The sequence below is a fragment of the Gasterosteus aculeatus genome, chromosome 13 (genome assembly GCF_964276395.1).
Source record: "Gasterosteus aculeatus chromosome 13, fGasAcu3.hap1.1, whole genome shotgun sequence".
Lineage (NCBI taxonomy): Eukaryota > Metazoa > Chordata > Actinopteri > Perciformes > Gasterosteidae > Gasterosteus > Gasterosteus aculeatus.
Window position 1 is genome coordinate 22,349,814 of NC_135701.1, and position 14,234 is coordinate 22,364,047.

The 14,234-nt window shown below is 48.3% G+C and overlaps 1 protein-coding gene across 2 annotated transcripts; it reads right to left on the minus strand.

Annotated features, from left to right (window-relative positions):
- Positions 1–281: 281 nt before the first annotated feature.
- Positions 282–6,495, minus strand: fam163b (family with sequence similarity 163 member B). Of its 2 annotated transcripts, none has more exons than XM_078086386.1 (3): positions 5,880–6,495; positions 3,025–3,140; positions 282–2,476 (listed from the first exon to the last, which is right to left on the minus strand). In XM_078086386.1, exons 2-3 carry the CDS (start codon positions 3,115–3,117, stop codon positions 2,024–2,026), a joined length of 546 nt encoding a protein of 181 aa, XP_077942512.1. In that variant the 5' UTR covers positions 3,118–3,140; positions 5,880–6,495; the 3' UTR covers positions 282–2,023. The 2 variants fall into 2 exon arrangements, with proteins under 2 accessions (XP_077942512.1, XP_077942511.1); XM_078086385.1 differs by having other exon boundaries at positions 5,941–6,441.
- Positions 6,496–14,234: the final 7,739 nt, after the last annotated feature.

Genomic DNA, 14,234 nt, shown 5'->3' on the forward strand with positions numbered 1-14,234 from the left:
TTTTGTTCCACCTGAATGTCCCGTTTGAGAAGACGGACAGGATGACGTCCACTCGTCTATCTGCAGCGTGTGACAGGAAGTGAGCGTCCGTCACGCGTCACAGTCGCAGGTGGTTGAAGCCCTTTTGGATTTGGATTTGTTTCCCCGCGGCGCTCGGCAGGCAAACAGGAAGTGACACACGCGGAAACCAACGACAGTACGAGCGGCTGAGAAAACACGATGCTGCCAAGACCAAAGCTACACACATCAACACAAACACAAGCTACATGTCACATCGAAACTTTAGATTCTTCTTTTATTTTGACCGAAAAACAAAGTCAATCTAATTCAAATCTTAATTCAAATCGATTCAATTCTTCATATAAAATTGTTTTACATTAGTGCCTTCAGTGGGCAAGATTTCAATTTGTAAATATTTACATGAATACTACATATAGAATTACTTAATTATGTTTTACTTTCAACTGGTCAAGCAGTTAATTCAAAGAATGAAGGTGATTTAAAGTGATTTTCACATCAAGAATGTGTTTTTTTTAATGTCACAAATATAATTCATAACAGCAAAATGTTGTCTGTTTACTAATCAAACTCATACTTATTTTTCACATTTAGACTTAGTTCTGGATATTGTTCATATATAATTTAAGATATTGCAGAACTCAGCGTATAGCAGAGAGCTCGGCAGGAGATTCAAGTGGAGAATATTACAATAATGTGCCTTTAGTCTTTAAGATCTTACTGATGTGTGTAAATATATAACTAATGCTGTCAAATCAATATCTAATGTGCACAAATGCTGTACAATTGTTGTAATCCACCAAACCTGCCCAGAGAATCGCTGATAACACAGACAGGAAGTTGCTTTCTTCCATCTGGGCGTCGGGCCCTTGTCCTAAAAAGCCCCTCGGCCGTCACACGTGGAACCTGGAAACACCTGAGAAGCTTCAGCTCAGGGAGCAGGACACCAAACACACACACACACACACACACACCAACAGACCCTCCGTGCATCACGTACACGTATGTTCAGTGACGGAGCGCAGACCACCTGTTGTGCACAAATAACTACGTCAATGTGAACGTCTCCGCGCTGAAGCTCCTGTCCCCCGGAGACAGACGTGTCCTGGGCTTTATTTCTCTTCTAAAGGAGTAAATCTACAGTTTCTTACTAATTAATCCCACAAAATGACCAAAACCAACACGCGTCTCTCAGCTACGAGGCGGATTGGTTCCCACCGGCGTAAAAGTTTCAGTCATTTCCTAAAAAGTCTCATTCAAAAACTTGTTGTAATGATTGAAGATCTTTAACCTAAACCTAAAATATAAGTTCATAATAACGTCCATTTAATGCGTAACATCAACAGGCCTAAAATAGTGCAGTTTAGAATCACGTCTTTTAATAATTGACTATTACAAAGATAGTCAGACTATTGGACACAATCCCCATTTCTATCAATGGTCAGTTTGATTCAAAGAGAAAACCTTATTTAGGTGGATTTCACTCATTTTAACGTGCGATAGTTTAACAATGAGGTTGGATTACAAACAGTAAAAGAGAGACTTTTAGAGCATTTCATGTCGTACGGAGTCACATTCAGTGTGACTCTGATACAAACACACAAACATTCAGTGTGGTTTTTGGTCGACACGTGGGATTAATTGACAACAAAACCAAACTCGTCCTTTAAAAGAGATTCCAGAGTAAAGTTGTCTATCAGCCTCGTATAAGAAAACGCATTTAGTCTGTTTGAGAGTTTCACCTCCACTTCTGTCTTCTTGTGTGTTGCAGTCGAGCAAACAGTGTGTTTGATCCACCGACAAAGTCCACAATTGTAAATGTTCTCCTTTATACTTTGATACACACACATACTGACCGAGGCTTCTTTTCTAAACATATTGGTCACAAAACGATCCGACTGATGCATTCAGCCGTTTGCGGTCGCTCCAGCGCTGCAGACCTCCAATGTGGCCGCCATTACCCAGAAGGCCTCGGGGGTTGCAGTACGCGAGCGCGTCCGTGTGTTCAGACGTCGGTGCTGACGCTCTGGCTGACCACCTCCTTCATGGTGACGGAGCGGATGAGGTTGAGCTTCTGGTAGAGGCTCTCCAGGTCCATGGGCAGCTCCAGGTCCTGCTGCTGCACAGTCCTGTAGCTGATGCGCCGCCCGCCGTTGCACAGCCGCTCCGGGTGCTGCAGGTAGAAGGGCAGCGAGCAGCGGGCGCAGGACGGGCAGAAGGCGTGCGAGCGCTGGCACCTGCGGGGCGGCAGCGGCGGCGTGGAGGAGTAGCAGCTGGCGGGCCCGTTGGCCTCGGTGAGGAAGGTGGGCGGGTAGTTGTCCGGCTCCTCGAAGTAGCGCAGCGGCGTGGGAGGCGTAGGGGGAGCGGACAGAGCCAGGGGCCGGGACGGGGACATGGTGTCCAGCTCTGGTTCCCCGTCCTCCCCCTTCTCAGACTCGCCCCTCTTACAGCAGTAGTACTGCAGCGGGGACAGAAGTCAACGGTTACCACGTGTCCTGCTCTTACCGACAACGTGGACACCTGCAATACAGCACAGACATTTCACCCAGAAGACGGCGCCCGAAGCCAAGCAACCGTCTACAGAAGTGGATCTGTTTGCATTTCCTGTGTGACACCAGAAGTCAACCAGCACTTCTTTGTACTTCTGTCGCTCTTTTTAGAAACCAACGAGCTTTGTAGCCTGAATAGATTTTCTTGGTGGTGGAGGCAGGTCGGGATGTGGAAGGGTCCAACAAACCGCTGGTTGTAGTTATGTTAGAGCAAAAGAAACTTTCCTAAGCTAGCACATGTGTTCCCTGCACCTAACTAAGCTGTGTTGGTGGACGGGGTCACCATGGATACCGGGCGGGCGGGTGTAAGAGGATCCGTTGATTGGATGAGCTCTAGCTCATGTTTCCCAGGTTAGCATTACACGTAGCATGAGTATGTTAGCATTTAGCAGCGTCTTGGTCCTGTTGAGGTTTCCTTGACATTGGATTACTGTGGTGCGTTGGAGGAGCGTCCTACCTGCAGCCTACATAAACACAGCACAGCGACGATGGTCAGTAAGATGACTGTAGCCAGAACGCCTCCCGCGATGACCACGGTCCCGGCTGACATTCGAAATCCTCTCCATCAACAGCCTGCAGGGGGGGAATAAGAAACAAGGAGGAAGGTGGATTGAGAAAACAATGGGGACGGTCAGAGGTGAGGTGGAGAAAGGAAGGAGTCAAGGGGACGATGTAAAGGAGAGTAAAGGAGGAGTGGAGGAGGCAGTGAGGCAAAGAGAGGAAACCGACCACAGAGAGGAAGAAGAGAAGAAGAGCGAGGAGGAGAGGAGATGAGGAGATGAGGAAGGGGAAGGAAAATGAGACAGGAAAGGTCGTGAGGAGGTCATGAGAAACAAGGAGAAAGAGCAATAAGTAAGGTGGAGGAGGTGGAGGAAAAGTGAGCAGAGATACTGAAGTAACATTTCAGCTCCGTGTCAGCGTGATGGATGGACCAGCCGGTCTGCTGTGGTGGAGAATGTGAGCGTCTCAGTGGTGACCACATGTCAGCGCCACGAAACACACGTTGCAGAATAAAAGAATCTCAACTAAACCTGCAGAAAATCCCTTCTTTTTGTTTCTGGCAGAGTTTGATGAGGAGATGAAGGCGTCTCTTGTTGTGTGATGAGACTAAACTACAGAGAGACCCCGAAGCCCTCCGTGACCTCCGACCCCCTCATCGTCCCTCTCTCCCTGCACCTCATGGGAACTGAAGGCAGCAAAAGTGAAACACAACATCTGTACAAAGGTAAAGATTCTTCTGACTTGTGTGTTTACTTTAAACCTTTCAGATCTGATCCTTTTACTCTGTTATTGTCATCTGTATAGTTATTGTTTTATTGGAGAACGCGTGTACAGCGGCACCAGATTCAACCTCTACTGGTACCTGCTCCTCCTCCTCACCTCTCCGGCTCCTCACAGCCTGAAGCAGTCTGGAGTCCAAGAAAGCCACTTGCACAGGACGACGTGGCACCAAACGCACATTCAGCCACTAGGATCCACCTCAACGCTCAGCATCATTTCTAACGCTGCGGCCCGACCGTCAATTCATCACCGGCTGTTGCTGTGGGTTTCCATAGCGACGGGGCCCCGGACATCAGCATCCCCAAAGGCCAGAGATTCATTTACACCCACACAGCCAAAGTCAAAGGTCAGCATCCGTCCATTGTTCGTTCCTCCATCCACCAGCCACACATCCATCCATCCAAAACCCATCCATCATCCCTCCATCTATCACCCATCGTGCATTTAACAAACATCCATCTATGTATCCATCATCCATCAATAAAACCATCCATCCTTCATCCGTCATCTATCCATCAACTATGAATCTACACATCCATCAGACCATCATCCATTCATTCACTATACATTCGTTTATCCAAAAGGTATATTCATCCATCCATAGACCATCTACTCATCATCCATCCAAAGGCCATTTATCTGAGGACCATCCATCCATAGACCATCAACTCTCCATCCATCCAAAGGCCATTTATCTGAGGACCATCCATCCATCTGTGCATCCATCCGTGCATTCATCCATGCATCCATCCATCTATAGACCATCTACTCATTATCCATCCAAAGGCCATTTATCTGAGGACCATCCATCCATAGACCATCAACTCTTCATCCATCCAAAGGCCATTTATCTGAGGACCATCCATCCATAGACCATCAACTCTTCATCCATCCAAAGGCCATTTATCTGAGGACCATCCATCCATAGACCATCAACTCTTCATCTATCCAAAGGCCATTTATCTGAGGACCATCCATCCATCTGTGCATCCAGCCGTGCATTCATCCATGCATCCATCTATCCATGGACCATCCATCCATCCATCCATCCAACCTATCTCCGTTTCCATCCTTTCAAATTTGACTAACTGACCAGTTTAAGTCTGACAATTCTACATTTCATTTTTATCAATGCATTGGAACAAATAAGAAGAAAAAGAACAAAGCCAACATCCTTGCCGATAACAGACCCTTAAAATACTTATTTAAGTAAATAATATGTGTTTTTTTTAGGATTGATACCGTTTATGTCATTGTTAGCTTGATAGGAGGTCCGTTGTTTATGCCTCTTATCCGAAACATGTGGCAGTACGTCAGTCCAAACGTCCTCAGTCACAGGAGGTTTATATAGAGGTGACTATGATTTATATTCTACTCAAAGCCATTGCCTTTTGGAAATATGTTAATATGTTAAAGACCATGTTGACTAATTCTAAAATCCTAGACAATGCTTTGTAATACATGTAAATATTACATTTAATATTTAAGTACATACTTTCATTTTATTTATTTTTTTACCATCTGCACATAACCACACCTTCACTGTGAAGAGTGTACGAGGTGCGATTTTGACGCCAATTTACGCGCATATTTAATGTTTTCAAACTGATCAGAATAATTATTTTCGTTGGATAGCAGCCTCTTTCCCGCAGGTTTTACACACACACACGCACACACACACACACGCACACGCACGCGCACGCGCATATACAACACACACACGCACAAACACACACACACACACACGCACGCACACACACTTAAGTACACCAATCTGAATTTGGCGTTTCTTAAATTCAGATATTATTTAAATTCACGCGCGTAAAATCCGTTGATTATCGACAGTCATCAACTAATATAAAACACCGCAGCAATCAAATAAACACAACAAACTCTACAATCTTTCGGAATGAACTTTTAAGAATGCCAACAGTGCAGAGCGGCTCTTTTACGCGGACTTTACGCACAGCAGGCAGCGCGCGTGGAACAACGCGATATCCGTCAGTGTGTGAGACACGAGGACACTCTTACCCAGCACATCAATAAGTGGATCGTCCCATGGCGTCCCCCCCACCCAACCCCCCCCTCGCACCTCCAGCTCGGGGCGCCCCGGGTTTCGGGTCGGTGGGTTGAGGTTGGTAACGGAACCCAGAGCAGGTCTGTCGGTCCCGGTGCGCCTTCACATGCAGATGTGTCTCCACGTGTCTCTGTGAGCTTTCACCGTCCAGCTGCAGAGCTCTGACGTGCGGCGGCTTCCTGCTTCATAAAAGCTGACAAAACTTTGACTTCTTCCTTGTTTCCTTGTTTACTTTCATTATTCGCAGCTTTAAAAACGTCCAAGTCCTCAAAATCCCAAATAATGACACGTGTCCTCTCCTGGTCCTCTGGCTGCTGCTGTTTCTTTGTCTCTGGTCCCAACACGTCAAAGGACGCGGACCGAGGAGCAACACGCGGGAGGAGCGCGCGCACGAGCACGAGTTGCTTGGGGGGAAAAAGCTCCGGTCCGCTTCTAATTAATTGGGGATGAATGTTGTGCAAACCGGATCCGGTCTCATCCGGTCTGTTCGTGTCCGATGCTGACCTGCGCGCATGTGAGCGCGCGTCACAGCGCGCGCTGCAGTTAGATATTTATATCTCTACACATATACTGTGTATATATACTCACATACTGTGTACATATATGCTCATATACTGTGTACATGTGCTCATATACTGTGTATATATGCTCATAAACTGTGTACATATACTGTGTATATATGCTCATAAACTGTGTACATATACTGTGTATATATACTCATAAACTGTGTACATATACTGTGTATATATACTCATATACTGTGTACATATACTCATATGCTGTGTATATATGCTCATAAACTGTGTACATATACTGTGTACATATACTCATATACTGTGTACATATACTGTGTATATATGCTCATATACTGTGTACATATACTGTGTATATATACTCATATACTGTGTACATATACTCATATACTGTGTACATATGCTCATATACCGTGTACATATGCTCATACTACTGTGTATATATGCTCATAAACTGTGTACATATACTGTGTATATATACTCATATACTGTGTACATATACTCATATACTGTGTATATATGCTCATAAACTGTGTACATATACTGTGTACATATACTCATATACTGTGTACATATACTGTGTATATATGCTCATATACTGTGTACATATACTGTGTATATATACTCATATACTGTGTACATATACTCATATACCGTGTACATATGCTCATACTACTGTGTATATATGCTCATAAACTGTGTACATATACTGTGTATATATGCTAATATACTGTGTATATATGCTCATATACTGTGTACATATACTGTGTACATATGCTCATATACTGTGTACATATACTCATATACTGTGTATATATACTCATCCATCTGGAATCCACGTCGCTTTATATGCTTTTAGTTTGACCCTTTTCATTTAAACAACTGAAATGAACTTTGACCACAATAAAAAGTCACCATTTCTGGACCCTTTTTAACAGATAATCCTCCTTGATTTCCTCTTCTTCATCGTCATAACCAGCCACCTTCTGAAGGTCACCTCCAAGGTCACCAAGAACTAAAGGCCTTTTTACAGCTAAAACGCCTGAATACATTAGAGCTGCATCTGATGTCTTTCTTTCCAAAGTCAAGTTTGAACGTCTCTTCATCAACTGGAAAAAACAAAAACTGTCGATTTGAATAAAGTGATTCGGTGAGTGTCTCGTTTGTGTTTCCTTGAGTCAAACTGTCTCTAATGCTTTCATGTTGCAGTTTAGTGGCCAAACCGACAGCGGAGCATCTGGGTGAGATGGAACCCTCTAGAACGATCCCTCAGCACACGGTGTGTCTGTGGGGAATCGAACCAGAGTCAAACGTGTCCCATCAAAACCAGTAGAAAGCCCAGCGAGGCCCAACAGGTCACTGCTGCTGACCGAGGTAGTAAATAAATCCTCCTATTGGAAATGTCAACAAAAGTGTGTGTGTGATTTTAATTCCCCTCCGCTCATCACGCAGCACTTATTGATCGATGGGATCCGTTGTTGTTTTCTCCGCCGTTGCCATGATACGTGTGACCTCCTCTTCCTCTTCCTCCTCCTCCTCCTCTTCCTCCTCCTCCACCTCCTCCTCCTCCTCCTCTTCCTCCTCCTACTCTTCTTCCTCGTCCTCCTCCTCTTCTTCCTCTTCCTCCTCCTCCACCTCCTCCTCTTCTTCTTCCTCTTCTTCCTCCTCCTCTTCCTCCTCCTCCTCCTCCTCCTCCTCTTCTTCCTCCTCCTACTCTTCTTCCTCCTCCTACTCCTCTTCTTCCTCCTCCTCCTCCTCCTCCTCTTCTTCCTCCTCCTACTCTTCTTCCTCCTCCTCCTCCTCTTCTTCCTCCTCCTCCTCCTCTTCTTCCTCCTCCTACTCTTCTTCCTCTTCCTCCTCCTCTTCCTCCTCCTCTTCTTCCTCCTCCTCCTCCTCTTCTTCCTCTTCCTCCTCCTCTTCCTCCTCCTCCTACTCTTCTTCCTCCTCCTCTTCTTCCTCCTCCTACTCCTCTTCCTCCTCCTCCTCTTCTTCCTCCTCCTCCTCTTCTTCCTCCTCCTCTTCTTCCTCCTCCTCCTCCTCCTCTTCTTCCTCCTCCTCCTCTTCTTCCTCCTCCTCCTCTTCTTCCTCCTCCTCCTCTTCTTCCTCTTCCTCCTCCTCCACCTCCTCCTCCTCTTCCACCTCCTCTTCTTCCTCCTTCTCCTCCTCCTCCTCCTCCTCTTCTTCCTCCTCCTACTCTTCTTCCTCCTCCTCCTCCTCTTCTTCCTCTCCCTCCTCCTCCACCTCCTCCTCCTCTTCCACCTCCTCTTCTTCCTCCTCCTCCTCCTCCACCTTCTCCTCCTCTTCCACCTCCTCCTCTTCCTCCTCCTCCTCCTCCTCCTTCGCTCCACGCCGAGCGGCTCCCAGAGGAGACGAGAGGAAGAAAAGGTTTTACCGGGTGAATTATTTAAAGGAGCGGCTGAGATTCCACCGTATTGTACCGACAGCAGCGTGTAATATTGATGAGACGTTAGAGGTTATTTCTCCACTCCTGCGTATCGGCCAGATATCTCAGGTCAAAGCGGCGAGCAGGGAGGAGTCAGCCTCGCTCCACCACCCACATCACGAACAGGAAACGTTGGACGCAGAGCAGCTGTGGTCCTCCAGCTGTGAAAAGAGCGTGACTCCTCCTCCAAATGACCAATCAGCAGCTCCGTGTCCTCTTCATCGCCCTCCTCCTCTTCCTCTCTCTGCGCGTCCAATGACGTCGCTCGATAAGACAAAGGCGGGCTCAGTGTGAGTCATCGGGCCGAGGGGTCGGCGTTCGGCGAGGCCTCCACCTGGCAAATGTCACGCACCAGGTCAGCAGGAAACCAGCCGACAGCTCACAAGTCACACAAGTCAAAGTCGGATTTCACAGGAAACCAACAGCTTGCATTTGGTTTATGATTATTTATCAAACTGCCACAATAAAAGTCAAAAAAATACTGATCGTTGAGAATTTGCCTTAAATGCAGTTTGTGTTTGAGGAATCAGAACCAGTTCTCCTTTATGGGCTCGGCTCAGCTCCCCTTCAGTGTCTTTGTCCTCTCGGCTTCCTTTCGAGGACACGAGGAGCCGCGGAATCCTTAATGTGACGCGGCGCCATGATACCCGACAAGAACACGGCCGCCTGCGGGAAAAGACGAGGAAGGTTCATTTATATTCCACATTTCAACAACGGAAAGAAACAAACGCTCAACGTCCTGGAAGCTCTTTGATTTGGCTGCAAAATATGTACTAAAATGTGGATTCGTAAGAAGTTTGACCGAAGCATTTAAACGCTAATTGGAAACAACCAAGTTCGTCTCTTTATCTGTTGGTTGATTCGTCTTCACCACTGAGGTCAGAAACGGAGGAACGTTTTCGTCCAAACCGACGAAGCTCTCAGTGAATCACAGAGACACAACGTCTCACTAAAGAGAGAAGACGCCTCCGGCTTCAGTCTCAGTCCGGCGCGACAAACCGAATCAGGGTCACGCGCTCTGCCGCTGAGGATCATGGGAACCGAGTCGTGCTTCCAGGTGGCGATCACAGAAGACACGTCTTTGTCCGGTGGGGCGGGACAGTTGGTCCCGTGTTGTTATTCCGGCTTCATCTGCCATCGACCCCCCGGAGGCAGAAACACCACCAAATGTCCCCCCCGATGTCCTCACGGGTGAAACGTCGAGGTCATGAAGACGAGGTCACGAGTCCCGGTGAGTCTTCTGCTGACAGAGCGAGTTCATCACATCAGCATCACCAGTTTAACGCGTTCATTCATGAGCGTATTCGTTTAGAAACGTCTCAAAAGAAGGTCAGCGTTCTCCTTCTGCTCGCCACCGTTGTGTCTCCTCGCCGACCTGCCGTGGCCTCAGAGGCTCTGACGTCCTCTTCCTCCCCGACAGGTGTCTGCTGTCCCGCCTGGTATTTAGTCTGCGGCTCCGTTGACCCTCCCGCCCGGGGGGGGGGGGGGGCTGCGAGAGGCGCGGAGGCCCCCCGGGTGTTGTGGCGAGCGACGGGGCTTAGCTGGATCTCCGCGGACGCCACGGGGCGAAAGGAGAATTGCCGCGTGGCGCCATCCGCCGAGCGAAAAAACCCCAATGTTTATAAAACCCGCGGTGGCGTCCTCGTGTTACCGAGCCGCGGCGCCTCTCTGCGTCAGCGGAGCCGATCCCTGATCCCCGTCTTCAGACCAAACACAGGAAGGACCCGTTTCCCTCTGGTCCTCAGGCTACTTTGTTTGACTTTTGCCTCCAGCGCTTTAAGGCGCTAATACGATTTTAAAAGACACACAAACCGCGGCGTTTGGCAGACGGGTCGGACTTCAGGAAGGTTTTATAATTAAGTTCTCTTCCAATATTGACCTTGTTTAAAATTCACGTTTACCTTTGAATTTCAGCACATATTTAAGACATTTACACATCAGTGACCTTAATGAAGCGTCCTGGTTCACAGAGAGATGACATGTGGTGTAGCTCTCTCAGTCCACAATGTCACAGCTGCTTACTTAATAATGGATCCCAAAGATCTTTACTTGATGGTTTGCTGCTCTCTCTGACGCGCTGACCCCACTTTGAGAAAAAGAAAAAGGCTTTTTCAAAGAATTTCCCGGCTCGTCTCCAGTGAAGCGCGCCGAGAGCCCCGAAGAGGCTTTTATTGGACACGCGAGCACCTGACCGTCCTCCGTCCGCTGCCGCGGCGCCGCCTCTCCGGGTTCCTCTGCTGGTTTTAGAGGAAAGTTGGTGGTAAACACGCGTTTTACTTATTAATGGGGCTGAGAAAAACCAACGCCACGGATGTCACGGTGCAGCTGCGGGCGTGACGGGCACAGGTGGGGACGCTAAAGACGACGTCAAAGACAAGAAGTCACAGCGGTGAGCACGGCTCGGGATTTGTGATCATTTAGAGACAACAATTGATGCAATAAACAAGTAAACAAACACATCAGGCGTCATAGGAGGCAGAAGACACGACGTGCTGGGGACACGTGTGGGAAGTGATCGCTGTCCCCCCCCTCCTCCCCCTCCTCCCCCATCAAACGCACCAAGGCTCCCACCAAGCTCTAAAGAGTCCTCAGTGGACGATGAAGGTCAAAAGCTATTAAGATGTGCAGATGAGCTGGAGGACTAGAGGAGAGGGAGCAGAAAACTGAAGGTGAAAGAAACAAGCGCCTCTTTGTTTGAGTCCATCAGACCGGTTGGTCGGACGTAGACGTGGACGTAGTTTGTTGGTTGGTACAGCAAAGTCACGCGAGACACCTCCATCTTCCACCGCCCTCCTGTTGCTTCGGCACGTGTGCAGGGAGACATTTTATTATTATTAACTTCAGAAAAAAGTTTTTTTACTTTATTTTTCTCAAAGTCAACATTTCATTTGCATGTTTTTCTCAAATGTATTTACTTTAAGCATGATGTCTCAAAGCAGCAGACCGACAACTTTTAAAAGGACTGGAATCCGTTTTTTGTTCACCATGTTCATCTTGATGATGTTTCCCAGTTCTGCAGAATACAGCTGAGCTGCTGGGATCCTGATGAAAAGTGGGCCTCAGAGATGTGAGATGACATGACAGCCATTGGGTCGGGTTCATCCTGTGGGGAACACGAATGCTTTTCCAATAACGTACAAATGTCTGCTGCTTATCGGGGGGCATGTTGATACTTCACACGGTGGGTGTTGAGGACCGAAGAGCTTGCAGGTGGTATGAATATGAAATCTTTGATGAGGCGCCTTGAGTTGACTTTCTATCATTTCTTATATGTTACAGGGAAAAGATTGAAAACGATTGCCCAAGGGAACACATCTCTCTGCTAACTCTCTCTGGAAGTCAAACCAGCAACCTCGCTATCTGGCTGCAGGCCACCTGGAGATCTGTCAGCGAGTGTGGTCCTACATTTGTTTCCTCCAATGAGTTGTCATCCTGAATGTAGTCCAACGGGACCATGAATACTCATCGGCCCTGTGTTAGCATGTTGTTGTGGACATTAGCATAGCCGGCGACACAAACATCGGCGCGAGGCAGCGGATGAATCAGAGGGGGCGTGGGGGGGGGGGGGGGCAAGTGGGCAAACGGAGGCCCGGAGGGGACAGCGGGTCGGCGTTCATTACCTTCATGACGGGTCACAGGGGACTCAGGAGGCCCGACAGGTTAAAAGAAAAGTGCAGCCAGACGTGGTCGGTCAGAGCGGCTCAATCAAAGGGAGGTTTTTGGTTGCGTCTAGTTTCAGCGTAGGACACAAAAGCATGAAAATCATACGTTTTGTGTTAGTTACTTTCTATGGAGGAGAAGTCGCCCCCTGCTGGTCACTACAGAGAAGTAGAGTCATTTCCTCATAGACGTCTATGGGAGCAGAGGAGTCGCCCCCTGCTGGTCACTGCAGAGAAGTAGAGTCATTTCCTCATAGACGTCTATGGGAGCAGAGGAGTCGCCCCCTGCTGGTCACTACAGAGAAGTAGAGTCATTTCCTCATAGACGTCTATGGGAGCAGAGGAGTCGCCCCCTGCTGGTCACTACAGAGAAGTTGAGTCATTTCCTCATAGACGTCTATGGGAGCAGAGGAGTCGCCCCCTGCTGGTCACTACAGAGAAGTAGAGTCATTTCCTCATAGACGTCTATGGGAGCAGAGGAGTCGCCCCCTGCTGGTCACTGCAGAGAAGTAGAGTCATTTCCTCATAGACGTCTATGGGAGCAGAGGAGTCGCCCCCTGCTGGTCACTACAGAGAAGTAGAGTCATTTCCTCATAGACGTCTATGGGAGCAGAGGAGTCGCCCCCTGCTGGTCACTACAGAGAAGTAGAGTCATTTCCTCATAGACGTCTATGGGAGCAGAGGAGTCGCCCCCTGCTGGTCACTACAGAGAAGTAGAGTCATTTCCTCATAGACGTCTATGGGAGCAGAGGAGTCGCCCCCTGCTGGTCACTACAGAGAAGTAGAGTCATTTCCTCATAGACGTCTATGGGAGCAGAGGAGTCGCCCCCTGCTGGTCACTACAGAGAAGTAGAGTCATTTCCTCATAGACGTCTATGGGAGCAGAGGAGTCGCCCCCTGCTGGTCACTACAGAGAAGTAGAGTCATTTCCTCATAGACGTCTATGGGAGCAGAGGAGTCGCCCCCTGCTGGTCACTACAGAGAAGTAGAGTCATTTCCTCATAGACGTCTATGGGAGCAGAGGAGTCGCCCCCTGCTGGTCACTACAGAGAAGTAGAGTCATTTCCTCATAGACGTCTATGGGAGCAGAGGAGTCGCCCCCTGCTGGTCACTACAGAGAAGTAGAGTCATTTCCTCATAGACGTCTATGGGAGCAGAGGAGTCGCCCCCTGCTGGTCACTACAGAGAATGCAGCTTTAACTGATGAAGCTCTAACTAAAGAGGTTTACACACGGATCTGCCCTGTGCTGAACGGACGGAGGCTACGCAGTCAGATGATTACATCTATGGAACAAAAACAGAAAGATGGAGGAAAGGAAAAGTCTCTCCATCATTTAGACGGACTAATGGCACTTAATGGACTCATTGGTCGCTAAGTAGAAAGTCCTTGAGACTCCTTCGGTCTGCAGCCGCACTGAAGAGGTCGATGGCGTCATGCTGCCGTGAGATGCCAGGTGAGATGAGGCTCCGGAAACGCAAATGCGCTCTGAGATAGAGTCCATGCATCTTTCATGGACTTACACGGCCTCCGCTATGACAATGAGCGCGTATCGCCCCATGTGCTCGGCCGGGCGTACGACCACGGGGACCAATGCAATGCGCACCTCGCTCGCTGGAACCGATCCAGCTCGCCACCGCGGGAGAGATGATGCCCTCGTTATGCAGGAGAGGAGT

Bases quoted from the DNA above. Each gene is read 5' to 3' on its own strand.
- fam163b (XM_078086386.1), bottom strand. From the start codon at position 3,117: ATGTCAGCCGGGACCGTGGTCATCGCGGGAGGCGTTCTGGCTACAGTC. The intron at 2,477-3,024 runs GTAGGACGCTCC...TCCCCGCTGCAG, and splicing joins TGTGTTTATGTAGGCTGCAG to TACTACTGCTGTAAGAGGGG.